We start from the raw sequence: 19,462 nt of genomic DNA, 5'->3' as shown, positions 1-19,462 counted from the left end.
ACTTAGTGGGTAATAATCTTGCTCCCAGAACACCTCATGCAGTAGTTTCCTATTCAGGTATCCACATATGTTGCATCCCCCGCTTCCAGCCCTCCCCACGCCATGGGACTGCTGCTGCAGCAGCTCTCCCCCGAGATACCACAGTCGGGGCAGATGAAAGGGTGCGAGATAGCAGGCATGGGAACGATACCTGCCCCCTCTGCGGGTCATTGCTCCTCAGACACCACTCCCAAGCCAGATAAGACAAACAATTCCTTTTTATTATCAGAGTGAGCACGCAAAAAAAAAATAAATCAAGACATTAGGTTTATTGCATAGGCCATGATAGGCTGTGGGAAAAACAAAGAGATGGAAGAAATGGTACGAGACAGAAAAGGAGGAATCTGACCAGCCCCAGAACGCTGAGGCAGACGCCTGTGATGGGGAGAGGCATGCAGCCAGATTGCCAGCAGGCTCTGGGCAGCAATTTCTTTCCTTTCCACCCAGGCATCAGCCCAGGGAGGCAGCTCTCCTGCCACTGCACTTGAGAGGACCTGAGCTGTGTCCTGAGCTGAGCATGGCTTTACTAGAGCATTTCAGAACCACTCTGCCCTTGGCCCTGAAAGAGTCCAAACATTTAAACTGAAGTCTGTACATAGATTTATGCTTCTTACACACACACACACACACACACACACACAGTTTCCTCTCTCTTCACAGCAGTGTTCCAAGAGCAGCAGGCACTGGAAGTTTAGAGCTTGGTGCCAGCCCCACAGCCAGCAGTACATCAGGCACTTCACAAATAGCTTCTTCTGCCCCAACAGAAATCCTCAGCTCACTGAGGTACCAGCCTGGACCAGCAGATGCTGCAGGACAGAGCTCAGAAGCATCTCACTGCAAACAGACTATAGAGGAACACATAGGGCCAGGACTGGGACCAGGACATGACCAAAGTGGGGATTTCACATGCTGCCTTGGGGCCAGAGATGAGCTTTGGACCTCTCAGGGCTGGGCTGAGCTCATCTTGTACCAGGAGGGACAAACCAGCAGGAGCAAGGAAGCCTGCAGACATTAACTGGTGATATCCAGCCCACTCCTGTGCTCTGGGAGATGCCAGGGACTCAAGTCAGGCTGTGTGCTCAGAGAAGCATGCAGTAAAATCAAAACTGCACCTTTCCTGCACAATCAGCAGGAAAAGTATGGGTCTTTACTTCATGTGAGAATAAATAGATATTTTCTCAATGTGTTTGGGTTCAGACTGAACACTGGAAAAGCAACCAGGGCAACTCACAGAGAGAAAAATGGTGAGCATGTACTGTACACAGGAGACTGAAACACAGCAGCCAGGCAAAAAAAAGTCTGGGTGTGCTTTTCTGTTAAAAAGCAAAGCCTAGTGACTTAAGCAGGTGTTTCTGTTTCTGTCCATCTTGAAAACAGGAACTGCTGTAGAGTGTCACAGAGCCCTTGGATCAGGTCTGGCTGATCATGTCAATCCCACAGACCTCAAGAGATGCACCATGAGCAGGTAGACTGCTGCAAGGCAGAGCACCTTGCAGAGGACTGGGAGAAGGGGAGGAAAATACAAGGCTGAATGGAAGAAAGTGACACTGAAAACAAATTCCTGGCTTTGGTGAGCTTGCATGATTCACCAACATGAATGCTACATAGATCCAGTTCCAGGCTCCTTCAGGAAGTTGAGCAAAGTTGTGCTCCGGGTTTGAGCAGGAAGAAAGGTGTAATTCAGAGTTTCACTGGATTGTTTGAGGCTAGGAAGGGATGGATGTCAGAGAGCAGCAGAATGCTCCCCGTTCCTCACTTTCTAGAGCAGCCATTTAGCCTAGACAATCACAAATACTAGTACTGCCAAATCACAGCTAGATCTTGGCCTGATGCTCCAAATGTCTTCACAGAGAACGAGTCCTTCAGGCACAGACCTGTGTCTAAAAACAGAACTCCAGAACTTCTGAGGAGTGCCCCAGGGCTGAACTGGAGAGAGTGTCTGTAGGTCAGACTGGTTTGGTGGCACTGCTGTAGAACAGATGCTCAGTGTCCTCTGTGGTGGAGAGGGTTGAATTGGTAGCAGTGGTTGGCTGACGGCGGCGGCTATTCTTCTTCCTTTTCTTCAAGAAGAAGTAGCCAATGAACACCAGGACCACCATGATGCAGATCCCGAGGAGCACAGCAATCACTACCTCAAAGGCACCTGCAGGGATATGTGAACATGTTAGAAGGGATGCTACACAAGATCTGATGCAGCAGGAGTGGCCAGGAAGAAGCAACAGCTGGCATGACAACAGGGTGGTCACTGCACAACCAGCAAAGAAGAAAGATGACAACTGCACGGCATAAGGGTATGGCCAAGGCACAGCCAGCCTGTCTCTCCCAAAAGGTATTTCCCACCATTTCCCAGATACACCACGCCCTCTAAAGGCTGTTCCGTGACTTTGGCAGGCTTGGCCATTGACAACCCTAGGAATATCAAATCCTTTTGCAATGGCAGCCTTGTGTCATACCTCAACAGGGAGGCCACCAAGGGGTGTTCACAGAAGGCACCTCCTGGCTGGGACAGCACTGAGGGAGTGAGCTATGGAGGACAGGCTGAGTTTGTGGGAAAGTGCTCTTAGCAGTGGTGTGAGCACTTGTTCTCCAGCCAACCAAACCCCTGCAGCATCAGTGGAGACAATCAAGCACAATGCATTTGCAAGATGGTGTGAATTTAAAGATTAAATCATTCTCTAGGATTTAAGAACAATAACCTTAATGTGGCATTTTTTGAAGAACTTGTATTTCAATAGCGTTGGGCTTTTTTAATGTTGTAGAGAGGTTGTATATGGTCATCACATTTCCCCACAATCTAGCACCTGACATTATTCATATATCTGCTTAAGTCTTCTTTCTTGTAGAAGTTAGTATCCCTCATGTGAAATTGGCCCCTAGGAAGAGTTTTACTTCCCATTTTTTGATGTTGAACAGTGGAACATTCATGCAAGTTGATGGAAAGAAAAACAGGAGTCTCTGTATGAGCTACTGAGTCACAGACACAGGAAAAAAATGGACCACAGCTGCACAGTGCACAGAAGCGTCTCTTGCCACTGCCAGCATCCCACAAATCCCACACTGCTCTCTCAGCTTCAAAAGAGGTGTGGGAGAGAAGACTACTATTTGCAAGGAAAGACAAAGTATTTTTCAGAACAAGGAAAAGCAACAAGAAAGATCTGGGGAAAATTGTTACTCACTTAAGATAGCAGTTTGGGACTCAAATGATTCCCATCTTCGGCCAATGACATCTGCTTCTGAATTGGGAACACAGAGAAGGGGGAAAAGTTTTACAAAGAAGGTTGGGAACAGGGGATAAGACAGGTTTCTGAGGAGCATATTTTCAGTGCTCTGAAGTGACTGAATGCACACAGCACCCCTTCTCAACAGCCACGGTACTGAGCTCTCAGGGCAGGCTGTGAGGCCCAGTACAGCTCAGGGAGGTAGTTTGCCTCTTAACAGATACAGTATGGCAGAATTCTTCCTGTTGGCCTCCAAAACAATATATACCAAGTGTAACCCTCTCTCTTTTTTGTTTAAAACTTCAGGCTAGTATGTCATTGAGGATTTTCCTAACTTCTTCCCCCTCACTTGGGGAGACCTAGAGCCAAGCTAGGAGGTTAGATTTTCTTCAGAGCAGATGTATCATATCTCTGGTTAGTTTTGTCATCCTCCTTTGTCTCTTTCTCAACATCAGCACCCAAAATTCTTTCCAGCTCTGGGAAATGACAGGCTGCATTGCAGAAAGATGCTGCAGATCCACCATTCCCCATAAGCCACTGGTCATGTTGAAGGACACTGTGGGTCATGGCCAGGGTTTGAGAGCAGAGCAGCTTTGACTGAAAGCTCCCAAGGCACTGCCTCTTTGGGACCACAGAACTTAATCTGAAGTGATTTTCCCAGTTTGATCAGTCAAATTCCAGTCCTCACTATGTATACTTACTTGTGATGCCTGAACATGATTTCATGCACTCTTCCTCTTGTTCAAAGTTGTTGCTGTTGCCACCACAGCCCCCATAGGTGAAGGGGTCACATTTCTCCAAGAATGGGTTATAGTACCAGCGGGGGATGCTCTCAGTGCACTGTCCAGTATCAGGCAAGTCCACACAGTGGCCTGGCAAAGCAAGGCAGAGGTGCTTTAGTCCAAGCAGTGTCTTCCCAGAGCAGCAAAATGTTCTGCTCACAACAAAAGAGCACAAGCACCATGGCAGAGGAAATCCATAGCCAGAACAGTGGCTCTCATGTCCCCACTGCTCAGTTGCCAGCTGGTCAAATTGGCAGTGCCAAGGTGAGCTGCCACCTGCCATAAATACAACTAGCAAGAAGAAAAAGGAACATAAGACCATGCAGTCATGGTAAACCCTGGATTCACTCCCCTGTAGAAATGACCTGTCATCCCTGGGAGGCAGAAGGGAACATGAAAAGCCTGGACACACAGAAACCACAGATTGGCTCAGGTCTCCTCTACAACCAAGCTGCATTTAAGTGACTTGGAATATACTCTTTTAGCCCAGTGATAGGTCCACTGTCTACACTTAAAAAAGGAAAAGACATGGGATCAAGCACAGACATTGCTGTGTCCCCTCCACTGCTTTGGTTTGCACTATTTCCAAAATAACATGCTGCAGAATTTTGTACAGGCCAGCAAGCAACATGCATGAGACCCACTTGGATGGAAAAAGTTTAGGCAGGAGTGAAAGCCTGCTAACAACAGCTGTCCTCGAGGTCAGAGAAGAGGCCCTTGCTCATTTTTAGTACAGGGACTACCCAGATGCTACACCTGGTTTTGGATTTACAGAGGGAAGCAGTTTTACCATGGAACAACAGGCTGAAGGAAAAACCAAAAGGTGGAAGAGGTCAGCCTAGGTGCTCTGGATGGTACATACCTTGCTTATGTGTGACATTAATTTTCTGCAGTCTATTGAACTCACGAGCATCTGCAAGGGAAACATTTCATGTTAAAACTTCCCTCACCGGTTGAAAAGAAGTGCCTCTGTCCATGCAGACATGAGCAGACAGAGCTTTCCTGTACATTCTTTTGCTATCACAAGCCAGAGAAAGGGAGATACCATTTTATGTTCTTAAATATCTCAAAGCTATGAGAGGAACATGGGAAAAATAAAATGTAGTAACAAGAAACTCTTCCCAATTTCCAATCCACAGATACAGAGACAAAATTAAGGAAAACAAAGGCTGCTTTCTTATTTTTGTTTTCCATCAAGAAGTATGGGGAAAGTCACTCCAGGTTTTAAGAAGTATAAAAGAGCATTAGTGCTCTTTTACAAGAATATAAGAGAGATCAAGAGAGATGAATCATAGGCTTGAAAATCTAAAAAGGCAACAAAACACCCACACATAGGAAAGAGATTGTGGGAATTCAGAAGAGGTGAGGAGGGATGGAAGAAGGGAGGAGATAGTGTGGATTTGGGCATCTCACCACTGTGCATTTATGTTAGCATAACAGGATGTTAAGGGCACTGTGCCACCAGACAGACTTGAAGAAATCATGGTTTCCTTTCCCATTTCCCAACTCTAAGAGAGCAGGTAAGGTAATTCAGTGAGCAAAATATTGAAAGGGGAAAGACAGGCCTGAAGTCTTACAGAGAGGTGCAGAGAAGAGAGTCAAAGCGTATTTAAGAGGCAGGAAACGTCACAGAAGGAAGGTCATCTCTTGCAGTCAGCAAGGATACAGGAAATGGCAGAACCTGCAAATGTAATACTGTGGAAAGATAATGCAGGGTCAGGAGATAAGAACAGAAGACACCAATAAGTATTGACTCAGCACCTGTAACTTACATTGGACCCATTCCTGAGCAGATAGTAAGTTGTCTAAGCCAGAATTTGAAGTACTTACATCGTTCACAGTACAGCTCATCCGATTGATCAGCACAGTCGGGAGTTTCATCACACTCCAGATAGGCATCAATGCAGCAACCATCCTTGCATCTGAAGAAGGGGGGCTGACAGTTCCCATTGCATACTGCATCAGAAACAGTTCAGATAGCTCATTAAAATTCATTGTTTCTCCCTGCTAGATGCTTTAGGAAGGACTTAAAAGCTGCTGATAGGGCTGGCAAACAAGAAACAAGGCAGATTGGTAAAGGTCTCTCCTCAGTGCCACCCTAGACTCAAAAAAAAAAAAAATCCTGTTTATAAATGAAACATTGCTCTGGAAACAGCCATGTTTCCTCTCAAAAAGAAGTACATAGCAGGTGGAAGCAAGAATGAGCTACTCAGGAAGAATATGGAGACATTACCCAAGCACGGCAGATTAAATTAGGAAAGCCAAACTGAAACATGCACACTGGGCTGCAAGAGCTTCAAACCTCTCTGCTCCAGAGGTGGTCCCAAGTGCTGAGTACTGTGCCCAGTTCTGAGCTCCCCAGTGACAAAAGACATTGGCATACTAGAGTAAATCTCAGCAAGAGCTGGAGCACAAGACCCAGCATGAGGTTATGGAGAAGACAGATTATAGAGGAGACAGACTCATTTTGGAGCACAGTAATAGGATGAACAGCAACAGACAGGAGTTGCAACAAGGGAAAGCAATTCAGTATAAGGGGAAAAAATTATAATGAGGGTCATCAAACGTTGGTACAGTTTGACAATACGACGTGTAAAGTCTCCTTTTTCAGAGATACCCAAAACTGGACTGGATACAGTGCTGAGCAACAGAATGTGACTCAAAGCTGGACCTGCTTTGAGTAGTGGGTTGGCTCAGATGACCTCTAGAGGTAATCCCCAACCTAAATTATCCTATGACCTGAAAGCGAAAGGCTTAGTAAAGAAATTAAGTCTCCAGTGCCTCACTTTCCAGACTGAGTCCTAATCAAAAGCCACAGGAATGGACATGAGACACTCAGCCCAAGCTTGCACAGGATTGAACTGTCATATGGGAGACTCACCTGGCTGTTGTCGCCCACCAACAGAACCTAAAGAGACAAGAGGAAAAATAAAAATAAATTTACCACCACATCGTTTTGTCAGATTAAGATCACCTTTATATTGCCTTAATGTTTTCTGGAAGGAAGCCCTGATTAGGGAGGTGAAATATGGATGCCCACCACTCAGAGACCTAGATGAGTTGTACCCATGTGAGGTAGGCCTGCAGGAGCACAGGGGAACTTCCCACCACGAGCTAGACCATTTCCAAATGGTCTTTCTTTCCCAAGGCTGTAACGTCGCTTTTTAAGCAATGCACTGCAATGGGCCTGGCAGTGGCTCAGCCCATTTATCTGAACAGCAGTAAATTGTTCTCAGTGGCTTGAGGGTGCCAAGGACGGAGATTAATTTCATTTTGGGAGTAAAGCCCTTCTGGCCCCCAACTGCACAATGCTGCTCTCTGAATTTAGGTCTCAGATGTGACACAAAGATCTGGGGAGGGCTTCTGCAGCCAGAGGAACACCAGGGACACTGGCCAGTGCTTCAGGAGCTGGGTCAGATACGCTGGCAGCTTAAGACAACTGACCATCCATAATTAGCCCAGTCTCCTCAGCTTACTGGGCTGTAACTAGCTCTCAGCCAAGAGGCTGCAGTACTTGTCCACAGGGTCATCCCGACCCTATGAGAAAGAGGGGGCTGGATTTTTGAAGGACTCACCTCTGACATTCTTGCAGGCAAGTTCACACTCCTCTTCCCGTAAGTAGTTATTCTTGTTGGGCTTGCAGCCACCAAAAGTGAACTCTTCACACTGCTGAAGGCTTGGGTTGTAAAACCAGCGTGGAAAAGATCCCCGACACCAGCCCACCTTCTTCGGAGTCAAACAATGCTCTATCAAGAAAGTTAACAGAAAAGGGTCTGGGGTTAGGTCAGTCCTTTGGAAGATTTTCTGTTTTGTACATCTGAGGGCAAACAAAATCTTCCAAAGGACATGTCTGAAAGGTTTGTAAAATCTTGACCAACATGGAGAAGAAGAGTAGGGAATCATGGATTGAATTTTTTTATATGAAAGGGAGGGTCACAAAACCAAATTAGAAGGTGTCACATCCATTAAACAAAAGGAGCTGCATCTCCACACAGCACATAGTTAAGCTGTGAAGCTCCTTACCTCAGGAGGTTGCTGCTTTTCAAAGATTACATGAGGTCAAAAAGGGATTCATACATGGTCATTAAACATGAAGACACCATCTTCTGCTTAAAAAAATCTCCCAGCTGCAAAATCCTTGGGGATTAGTCCAAAGTGAAATGTGCAGATTCAACATTCTGCACACTGTTGAATGCAGTGTATTGGAGTTTGGTCAGACCATTAGCATCACTTGACATGGCTGCTCTTATATTTTTATGGTACCTGAGGTAGGAGAAGACATCCCCTGCTTAGCTACTAGTCAACCATTTGTCCAAGAACTCCTTACTTCTGATATGCTTGTAATGCTGAACATTTTCATGATTAAACAAAGTCATTAAAGAAAAAAAAATATAAATAAATTCAGAGATACATTGAATGTCTTGCAGACGACTCCACCTACCCTGAAACCAAAGGGCCATCACAGCAAAACCACAGAGTCAACAAGGCCTTTCACATTCTCCTCTTTTGCAACCTCAGTTGCACCCCAAGCTTCATCCACTCTGGTGTCACCCAGTAGAGAGCAAGGACAGGCAGAGGAGATGGGCTTATTGCAGGCCTCATCTCCAGCACAAGTATGCAAAAATCCCAAAATAGATCACTGTGAATTCAGAGACCTTCCACTACTGGTGAAAGGCAGTAGTGCAGGCTCTCACTGGGAAAAGCCAACACCCAAGTCCAGTGTCTTGGCTGTGCTCTTCTCCCATCTACCCCTCTGAGAGGAGCACCAGTAATGCCAGAGCAGGCTCGAGGACTCCAGGTAGATATGTGTGGGCTCAGGCTCACCTTCAGTCTGCTCAGAGCTCAACACCATGATGGTGATGTTGGTGAAGTCTTGCTGTTGTGCAGTGTCCGTGACAGTAAGCTGGAAGACGTAAGTCCCCACCTGGAGGTTGGAGATTTCTACCTGATCTTCTTCATGCTTCTGAGAATGCAAAAGAAAGGCTTATGTAGGAGAAAAGTACTTCTAAGGAAGGAGTACTAAGGAAGGAGTTCTAAGGAAGCTATGCAAGGTCCATGTTCCTGCATTAGGGAGAAAGGAGGTTGGATGGAAATGTTCAAGCAGATGTCTGGCATGAAAAATATCTCAGTGCTAGACAATCCCCCTAAACCCATGGACTGGTACCCAGCTGGAATAGCAGAAGGAACAAGTATCACAAGCATAATTAGATATTTCATGTTTTGGGGCATTGTGAAAGCACAAGGGAAAATAGAACTCATTGGAGAGGACAGAAATACCTGTAGTTTTTATTTTACTTTTTAAAACTTAAAACCTATTATGAATCATTTACTTAGCACATAGGGAATAAGGTAGGTGTATTTAATTATTTTGTCAGAAGCGAAAGCTACAATATTATTGACACAAATTTTTCCTCTATATTTACAACAGAATTGGACCTTCATTTCCATGCTATCCCTGCTTTTGATTAGGTTTCAAAAGAACACAGCTTTGCCATACATCATTTTAATGTTGTTAATACAGCATAATATTAGGGGACCTACCTCCCTCCATGAAAGTTGCTTTGGTTGGGCTAGGGCAAAGGGAAAAAGAAAGGAGCACTTGCTAAATTACACAGACCCCTTTGCATTCTAGAGTTTGTCACTGCTGATGTTCAAAATCAGCTGTGGGCCTGATGTACTCATTTGCTTCATAATTCTTCCAAAAGGTGCCACAAGAACTCCATATGAGCCCCACGGCTTTTCAAAGCATTTTGCAGAAGTTTAAAAGAAATAATTTGCTCTTCTAAAGCCACAATTCACTTTTAGCCTCTATCACATAGGCAGTGTTCATACCCCAGAGATCTTGGATCCAGACAAGAGACATGAGTTCTGCTCCAGCTCAGATAAAATAGGAGGAAGAACTTACACTTTCAAGAGAGGCAAAGTCCAGGAAACGCCCCAGGAGAACAGAAGCAGAGCCTGAGACTGGATTGTTCAGAGACAGAAGACGAAATGCACTGAAGTGAACAGAGTAGAACTAAGAGAGGGCCCTTCACTGAACTGCAGGAACTTGGGACCAGAGGCAGCTCTTGCACGGAAGCTCTGCCCTCTCAGCTGCTCCCATCTAGGCAGATCAGGTGTTGCTCAGGAAGGCTTGAGACAGCAGCCCATGCAGGGAGCCTGAGACCTGGTGAAGCCAAAAATGCCACTTCCAAATAGTGTGCGAGAGGAGGAGGGCAACCACAAGGAGTGCTCCATAGTTTTTGGGAACAGGCTCCTGGGTGGACTGGCTTGAAGAGGGAAGGACAAGGTGACCTTTAAGTCAGAGCTCTGACTGAACAACCTAGTGCAGACCACAAGTGACACTGAGCAAGGTGCTTATTTCCTGCAGCTCCCTACCTTCATCTCCACAGAGGGGTCGCCAAGGATCTGTTTCCATTCATAGCTGACTATCCCATGGTCATCTGTGCTCTCTGTGCCTCTCAGCATCACTGGCTCCCCCGGCTGTACCCTCATGTCCTTGACAGCACGGGCTGTTGGAGGACGGTCATCTGCAGAAGAAATGTAGAACAAGGCTTGGGTAAGAGGCTGAAGTCCTTGTCTCCACTACAGGAAAACAAGGGAGGGGGATTATTCCAGGCTAAATCAATCCAGACTTCAACTGCTGAAAGGAAAACACTTTTATACAGCTGTGCTCCTTGCAGCCTGAGCAAGCAACAGGAGTCAGTACTGTTATTACTGCCCTCACTGATTTAGTAAGTCCACAACCCACTACGGCAGTGCCTTTGAGCCAGTTGGCTCCCTGGGCACTTCTGTCCACAGGAACCACCACAAGAGGGTGGCCCTGTGGCTACAGCCATTGTGCTTCTGAGAGTGGGACCACATCCTCACAGAACAGCACAGAGCAATCTCTGCCCTTCTCTTAGGGAGATGGCCCGATCTGGGTGTTGAAGAATGTGGAACTGACTCTCATCATTCCTATCACTCTCTAAGCACTGTGCTCGTGTATTTAGCCAGAGCTACACACTGTGGGACTTGGATGGGAAATACTTCTCTTCCAGATCATCTTCCACCCCACTTTCTGACATACATGCCTTTAAAACAGCACAAAAACACCATTCATGAGATTGTTATTTTTGTACCATTCCATGGATTAGCTTACAAGCAACTTCCACAATCTATTAAATGTTTTTCCAAACTGCAAGTACAAGAGATGAAAACTGATCCCTGCCCATGCCAGCAAGAACAGACTATACAATGACACAATTGAGCCTGACTCATAACTCCTTTTAGCCTGAACGTCTCTGGTCGCAGGCTTTGTGCATAGCTCAGCCCATAAAACTCCACCTGGTAGCACCTGTACCAAGTCCAAGACTCAGTGTTCCAGTTCAACCTGAGTCTTTTGTAAAGGCACCAACCATCATTTATAAGCTAGATAGAAATCACTCTGCCATTACACTGTTATATCAACTGTGACTGAAGAAGAGGATTAGTGTCCAAACCCCTTAGAAAATTACTCCATTAGCTGATTATTTTCGCTGTTACAGACTTGCTCCTAATTTCCTGTTTGAGTGTATCTGGATTCAGATCCCAGCTGCTGACTCTTGCTGCAGTCTACTGAAGGGACATTTAATATAAGGTATATGTATAAACAAACCTGACATTAAAACAGGCCACTTAGTTCTTTTGTCCCCTTGTACACACCACTGCAAGCTCTGGAAAAGGGATGCATTCCTGCCATTCCTGCTAGGCAAACACCATGAGCCTGCCAGGGAGAAAGGCAGCCTACTCCCTGCCACCGTCCTGCCAGGGTGAGCCCAGTAGGTGGGTGCAATTGCACAAGGAAAAGACCAGTTTTTCAACAACAGAGGCTGATCCTTAACTCATGACTCCAAATCATGTTTTATGCCTTGACATTTTTAAGCATGAACACTTTAAACAAAAAATTGCAGACCAAACATGTAGTTACTTTGGGTTGTGGGTTGCGTGATCAAGTAAAAGTTCTGTTCAATGGGTCAGCAACTTCTCTAGTTCCCATCTCTGATTAGCCAAATTTATTGACTCTCCTCACATCCAGAACAAGAGTCAAGAGTATTCTTTATCTATGGTGACTGCCAAGGAGTAATGCTCACTAGAAATTAAGGACTTATTTTTCAAGTCTATCCCTTTTCTCCTTAGGATGCCTGAAAGTTCAGTGACTTTGGAATATTTCTGCCACAGTGACTGTATGAAGCCTTCCCTGGCAACATGGCTGTTTTCCACCTGAGCTTCAGAACCAAGTGCTGGCTGAGCCAGAGTGAGTATCAGCAAACTGCTCGTACAAGGGAGACTCTACACTCAGTTTGTTTTGCTCTGAAAGTCTGTAGGAAAAATGAAAGTTACCTCTGCTATAATGCTCTTTTGACCATGGAAAGTTTCTGCTGTAAAACTCTGTAATTAACAGGGAGGTTAAAGCTCTATGATACTGTCTGTGGCATGCTCTTTGCTGTGAAACATGCTCCTGGAGTCACATCGTAAGCGACAATTTCCACTTCCATTTATATAGCACATCAGTAGGGGAAATATGATTCCAGAGGAAAGCTTGATAAGAGGAAATCCAAATTGCTTTAAAAAGTTTTATTACTCACACTGTATTCATGCCTGAGACCCTTATTTTTGCTTTTTAAAAAATCTCATCCCGTTCAAAAGCTCATGCAGTCAGTGGCTTGTCTGGCTTCACCTCTAATGAGTGAACTTGGACCAAAATTGATGGGGGAACAGGAATTTAAAAGATAATAAATTTCTACAAAGGCTTCAAAAGTAAGCATCTAAGTGGGGGGAGAGACCCCACTAGGGACCTCGCTATGCAAACCTGCAGGCACCAGTGAAATCCCATGGCAGGATGTACTTGCAAAGCTCACAGTTTGGAGGCTATTCTCTTTTGGAACTCAGATATTAGCTTTTGCCCTTGGGATCTATAAAAAACCAGATTTCCTCCATTCCAGAGCTTATGCAGATACACCCTGAGTAGTTGAGACTACAAAGCAATGCTTAAAAATACCTCAGAATGATTTGAGATTGTCACTAGAATGAGCTGAAAAGCTTTCTCGGGGTGACTAAGGGGCTCTTACAGCCCACTGCTGACTGCCTTTGCAGGAGCAACTTGCAAACAAGACAAGTGGGGCTTGCACTGGGGACCTTAAGGCACCACGAAGAGAAAGACCTCACTGGAGACAAAAGCCACGACTCAAAGCCATTGATCAGGGCAGGAGCAGAGACAGGAGCAAAAATGAGGCCACCCAAATTCCAGCGCCCATGAGACACAGGACCTTGGAGATTTCAAGCATCAGAAGCCAGCAGAACCTGTCTGCTGCAAAAGCAGATGGGCAGCAGTGTGGCTCTTCTCACAAATGCTAAAGCTCTGCTCTTGCGTTGTTTCCAGGGAATTCATTCAGAAGTGAACAGCTTTCTCACCCATCCACAGTAGAAAACTCTCCATTTCCACAGGCAGAGGTAATGAAGGATGACACTGCTGCCACAGTATAATTTGCCTGAGGTGGAAAGAGAGAAAGAAACAAGGCAACCCAATACAGTGCCTGGAGAAAGAGAAATACAGGCTCTTTCTTTAGGGCTTTATCCTGGCTGGGCAGAAAATACAGTCATGATAAAGCCATACAGTTTTCTAACAACTCATGCACAGCCAAGCAGCTCTCAGCATTAGCTTCTAGAGGCTTTTGTAGTGGTTCGTAAGTGCTGTACACAGCAGGTCTACACAACCTCTTGAAAACAATACAGTATGACTGAATGGATTATATTTTCAGAATAACATAAGGTGCTGCTGCCACTAGGTTTTCTCCATCCTTCCTCAGAGTGTGGGAAACCAGTCCTATTTGCTTTAGCAGGCAGAAGGAAAGACTCTTCCACAAGTATTTATGCTATCGTAACAAAGATTGGTTTGTACCTCCAGTCTCTTTAAGGAGACTCGGGCTCCGGAGACAAGACATGATGTAGCCACTTCAGTAAATGCTGCATGCCAAACACTAATTGCACAGCAAGTGGAGTGGAAGCTGCTCATCACCTTCTCTGAGCAGGAGCTGGTCTCACCTGAGACCAGCTGGTCCTCCAGGACCCTTCCAGTACACATTAGCCTCTGAATCTGTGGTGTGGGTACTGAATGTGCAGCTTCCCCTCTCCTGGCCTGAGCTCGAGGATGAGCAGCATCAGCCAAGGGGGAACTTGTTTCAGCCCCAGCTGTGATACCAATGCTGCTCATTTTAGTTGCACTGTGCCCACAGAATGGAAACCAGCATGGGACCAAACATTTAAGGAGGGATGAGCTTCCCTCTTGGGAAGCTCTCCTTTTGGAATGCACTACCGAAGTGTTAGCCTGCAAATCTCCCTCCACGGTGAGGCAGGAGCAGACATATCTGATCAGAACCCTGTGGTTCCCAAGCACTTCCCGTCTCCCACTCACAGGCCCTGCATTCAACAGGAGGAGACTGTCACTGAGCAATTCACAACAACCACAAAAGGTTCAGTTCAAGAAATGTACAAAGGTTCAGGGAGGTTATTTTCCAGTTTCACACCCAAAACTGGTTTGCCTAGACCAGAATAAGCCGGGCTAGTTACTTAAACACTGGGCTCCATTATTACCAATAAAGTGCAAGGTGAGCCTGCCCCTCCCGGATGAGCCACACAGAAAACTTGCACCAAAGTTCAGGCTAAGGAATCATTTAAGAAGATTGTGCCTTTTAACAATAACATCAGAGACTTCAGGCTGTACGTTAGCTGGAACAGGCAAGAGACAGTACCAAGCTATTGTCACCAGCTTACAAAGAACTCAGAAGCTCTTGTTCTCCAAAATACTGAAAATACATTCAGGAGACATGCAGAACCCAGATTTCAGCTGAATTCATCGTTGTCTGTACCCACAGGTTTTTCTGAAGTCATAACACTGTAAGAGTGGCCACAATGAGTTTGAGCTGGTACTCCTGTTCCTGTGTTCAGTTGTCAACAGTCTTGCCATGGATGCTTGAACAAGAGCACTGCAAGAATACACAGTGCTTTCCCTGTAACACTCTTCCAGCTTTCAGCTACTTCCATCAGGCTCCAGAAACACCCCAAGATTAAATTTGCCCATTCAGCAGCCCCCAGCTGTGTGCTCTCTTTCAGGTGTTACCTAGTCTCCTCCTAAACATATATAAACCTCTCAATTCAACAGGTCTGCTCCTTGCAGTAGTAGTAGTAGTAGTGTGGGTCTTATAATGTGTGTTTTTGTTTAATGTCACCCACTGGGATCACTAACTGGGTATTTAATTTTTCACTAGAAAAAACATGCATTTAATTCTTATCATTGCAGAGGGTGTCTGAAGAGTGACACAGGTAAAGGCTCCTAGGACACCTGACAGCAGCACACAGAGGAAAGGAATGCATGATAAAACAGCAGATAAGCTTCCTGCAGACCCTTAGAGCCAGAATCAGGGGGCCAACAATAACCTCGGCTCCAGAGCAGTCACAAAACTTCACATTTTAACAGTGATACAGCACAACAGCATGAAAACTACACAGTTTTGTCTCCAGTCCAAAACCTGGGCCAAGATTTTTTGCTTATAAACATTTGGGAGGAAGACCTGACATGCTGAAAACAGCTTCCTTTAACACTTGTGTCACCTGGCCTCTTCAGGCATCCCCAAAAGGTCCGGAAGCAAAACTGCTGTAGAGTTTCCTTATGCTGCCAGGTGGAAATGCTCAGTGCCCAGAGGCTCCTTCACCTAGCCTCCTGCACCTGCCCCATTGCGCCCTTCCTCTTTTCCCCCTCAGTGACAGCCAGGCATCCACCTTCCTGCTCAGACAGGTCCTGCATGGACCCAATTCCAGCATCATGGCTGGAGGGGCTTGGGGTTTTGGTTTGGATTTTTTTGCTTTGTATCTGAATCAAAATGGAGATCTGCATTCTTAAGTGTCTCATCAACTGCTGTGGGGAGGAGGACCCAGCTATTTCTCCAGTAAGGTAACTCCCTTCTCCTCTTTCCCCTGCTAGCCCTCCAGTGTCATTCAAGGTGATTCAGAAAGCTTTTGGTATCAAAGACAATGCCTAAAAATTTCAGAGAAGAGGGAAACACATTTCCTATCAAAGCACAGCGCGAACATCGCAGCCTGATCCAAATACACAGTGGTGAACTGCCCAGAGTCTGTCACTACAGCTGGAGACCTGCCTGGCACCAGCACCCTCCGAGGGTCAAACACGGCTGTAGAAGAGACCGAGCCCTTCCTACACTCACAGCAGTCCAAGGCACAAGCCCCACGTGAGAGAGGAGGGGCACGGCCGCCTCCAGGCACAGTAACCCGAACTGCATTTCTGGAGTGCTTTTCACTTCTCACTGATAAGCCCTCCTGGGTCTTCCTGCTCCACCATAGCCATCCCAGGACCTGTGAAAGGAGCACTAGGGATGGATTGCAAGATAGAAACTGCATATTGGTGGCTGGAGTGCTGCAGCTCGGTGCCATATTTTAGCAAACATGTCACTGCTGGTCACACAGATAGGTTGGTGACCCTGGGACACTTTCTAAAGATCTGCACACATGGAATGCCAGACCCTGGGACCAGCCAAGGGAGGAGGGGCTTGCAATCTTCTTGTATGAGGCACTGGTCCACAAAGGTAAGGAGACTGAATTGCTCAACAGTCCATTGTATTTTAATCTAATCTTGTGAAATCAGGATGTACTGGAGATGATGCATTCCCTTTTCCTCCTACAACAAAGCATATAGGAGTTTAGACGGCTGCCACCATGCCACCTCCAGTGCTGGTGATGTGGCCTTCAGTTCCTCCCTAACTGCAGCTCCTGTGAAAAGTATTTTGAGCCTGGAACAGAGATGCAGGAGAACTAATGAAACAGCAAGACACATTTACCAAAAGGCCCTAAAATCCAGTTGGAAGCCACAAGTAGGGACAGAGGACCAGGGGGACCACTTCTGCCACACTGCTGTTCAAACCAGCAACACCCAAGGGCTGCTTGAGAGAAGTGATGATGCCCTGCTGCAAACCCCCCCACTGCTACCCAGGATGGAGAAGTGGTCAATGTGGGATTTGGTGCCATTTCCCACCTCCAGCACCCACAAGGCCTCAGGCTGGCACAACCCAGCAGAAAATCAAAGACCTATTCAGCTCACATCATGGAGCCCAAGCCTTTGCACCCACCTGGATGTTCCCCTTGCCATCTTCACAGATCCTTTCCTTCCCACGGGTGGGCTGGGAGGGCGTGTGAGGAGGATTATCCACAGAGATATCCCCTCATAGCCCTGCAGCGATCAACAAATAAACCAGTTATGGTTGCCAAAGACCCAGCCAGGCTAGAAACATGCCAGCCTTGATAGGCTTCAGTCAAAACACAGGAGGGGGCAAAGGAGGAACTGCTGTGTTTTTAGTGTTTCTGAACATGCTGCAAGACTTTGGAGAGAGCAGAGTGTGTGGCAGGTGGCCAGCTTCAGATTAGTTCATTTTCCACCTGGCTCTCTGTGTCCACATGCAATCTTTTAGAGCAGAGAAACAGGGATTGGGGAAGAGAAACCCACTTCGAAAGGGGAAATTTTATAACCAGCTTCCCCCAGCTCCTCCTCTTACAGCAGCAGGGACCAGCCCCAACAAGCAGAGCAATACTGAGGCACCTCGCCATCCAGGCTGCTGTTAAATAAAGGTAACTGGATTGCATCCTGCCTCCAGCCCCTGAGCAATTAAGAGATTAATGCTGCCCTTTAAAACCTGGTGATGTGTAGCTTTTTAGAGGATTTCACTTTCCAACCTCAAAGGCCCAGGGGAAGGGAGAAGAAAAACAATACCTTTTTCTCTACATTGCCAAGTAGCAAAATCTCAGACTTTGGTAATCACACACTCCACCTGCTTCAAGCAGGTTAAAGAGCATTTCCCTATTCATTTACTAATCGGTAAACTGAGGCACAGATCTTAAATGAGTATCAGGGTTTGGGAAAACCTTTGTGGCAGAGGAAAATACAGAAACACCATCTTTACATCTTTAGCCTCGCTCTACCCCGAGTGTTTGGCAGCACTGCTGCTCATATGATGGCCGCAGGAGCTGGCACCAGTAACCATTAACGCTCTTCCAGACCCGGCTTGCAGGGATTCATTATGGGCACCTTACCACTAGGTCTGTGATTCTGCATTGCCAGGTAAGAATCGTACACGTCCTTCTTCAAGAAGTTGAGAAAGCCGATCTTCCTGGCAAACCTGCAAACGAAAGCCTTCTCATAGAGGCAGTTGAGGAGAAAGCAGCCCCGGATGTGGTCTTCCTCCGAGCCCGGGCCCTGCTCCACAAGAGCCAGGTTACAAGCGGGGTCCTTACAGCAGGCTCTCATGCAGTCCCTGCTCCGATGCACCATGGGGGACGACAAGAAGGTGGCTCCATTCTGGACGGAGGCGCCTGTATCCAGCACCCAATCCGGCAGCCCTGCCGTAAAGTCCTCCAGGCACATTTCACCGAAGGGTTTTTCCTTCTGCCCTTCGCCCAAGTCCAGCACCAGCACCAAGCAGACCCAGGCCACAAACCATGGACCCGGACTCCTTCTGGCCATCTTAGCGCCCCGATTCTCACTGTCTTGAGACTTCAATCCTTTCCTAAAGGAAGGGAGAAGACAGATGAAGCTAAGAGGGACGGCGTTCAAGTGCATGCCAACCCGGGGCGAGAGGGAGCCGGAGCATGGCCGAGGCTGTGCTCTGGGTTCCGGCTCGTCCCGAGATAGCCGGTGTGTCCCCTGACCCTGCACCTCATCCCCAGGCGTGTGCTCCCAGCCCCCCACCTGGGCGCTCTCCGCTGAAGCTGCTGCTGGGAGCGGGGTGTCCCCGCCGCCCCGATGTGCCTTCACCCCCCAGGTGCGCCTTCAGCTGCGTCCAGCAGAGACAAAGGCACGGCGAGCGCAGGAAGTGAAAACCAATTCCCTGAGAGAGGAAGAAAAAAAAAAGTCAAGTCACTCCCTTGCATGCTGAATTGCGTAAGAGGAAGGGGAGGAGAGACAAGCTGATACGATCTTCTACTCCCCTTGGAAGGGAGCCGAGAGCGGTTCGCTCGCTCCCGTAGGTGCGAGGGCGGGCACTCCAGACGAGCATCCCACCTGCTGGGTGCTAGCTGCACCCCCGTGCTAAGGATGCTTCAAAGGAACTGAAAGCCGGGAAGCAGGCGATCTGTGTCCTGTGGCAGTCGCCCTTGTACTCCGGTGTGGTCAGTGGCCCGGAGCGCCATTAGCCCGTGTCTCGCTAACCCAAACAGGTCAGCCTTGCAGCCCTATCTGCAGTGCCCACCGCCGTTGCTACTGCAAGAGGTTTTGTGCTCAGTGCAGGCATCCCGAAATAATGAATTCCCTGCTCGTGGGACACTATATTTTTTTTTTCAGTGAAAGCACTTGGGATCATACTTGGAGGCTGCCTGAGTGGCAGGACCCCTGCTACCACAGCA

General features: G+C 47.0%; 1 protein-coding gene across 2 annotated transcripts; it reads right to left on the bottom strand.

The window, feature by feature from the left end:
* Positions 1–239: 239 nt before the first annotated feature.
* On the bottom strand, positions 240–19,003 carry SPINT1 (serine peptidase inhibitor, Kunitz type 1). Of its 2 annotated transcripts, XM_069017354.1 has the most exons (11): positions 18,810–19,003; positions 18,155–18,627; positions 10,418–10,569; positions 8,864–9,002; positions 7,615–7,785; positions 6,921–6,947; positions 5,870–5,995; positions 4,902–4,952; positions 3,959–4,129; positions 3,216–3,272; positions 240–2,182 (listed from the first exon to the last, which is right to left on the bottom strand). In XM_069017354.1, the coding sequence occupies exons 2-11, from the start codon at positions 18,582–18,584 to the stop codon at positions 1,986–1,988; spliced, it is 1,521 nt and encodes a 506-aa protein (XP_068873455.1). In that variant the 5' UTR covers positions 18,585–18,627; positions 18,810–19,003; the 3' UTR covers positions 240–1,985. The 2 variants fall into 2 exon arrangements, with proteins under 2 accessions (XP_068873455.1, XP_068873454.1); XM_069017353.1 differs by lacking the exon at positions 18,810–19,003 and having other exon boundaries at positions 18,155–18,776.
* Between the last annotated feature and the right edge of the window lie 459 nt (positions 19,004–19,462).

Source organism: Aphelocoma coerulescens, chromosome 5 (genome assembly GCF_041296385.1).
Source record: "Aphelocoma coerulescens isolate FSJ_1873_10779 chromosome 5, UR_Acoe_1.0, whole genome shotgun sequence".
Lineage (NCBI taxonomy): Eukaryota > Metazoa > Chordata > Aves > Passeriformes > Corvidae > Aphelocoma > Aphelocoma coerulescens.
The sequence above is the reverse complement of the archived record's forward strand: the minus strand, read 5'-3'. Positions and strand labels throughout refer to the sequence as shown.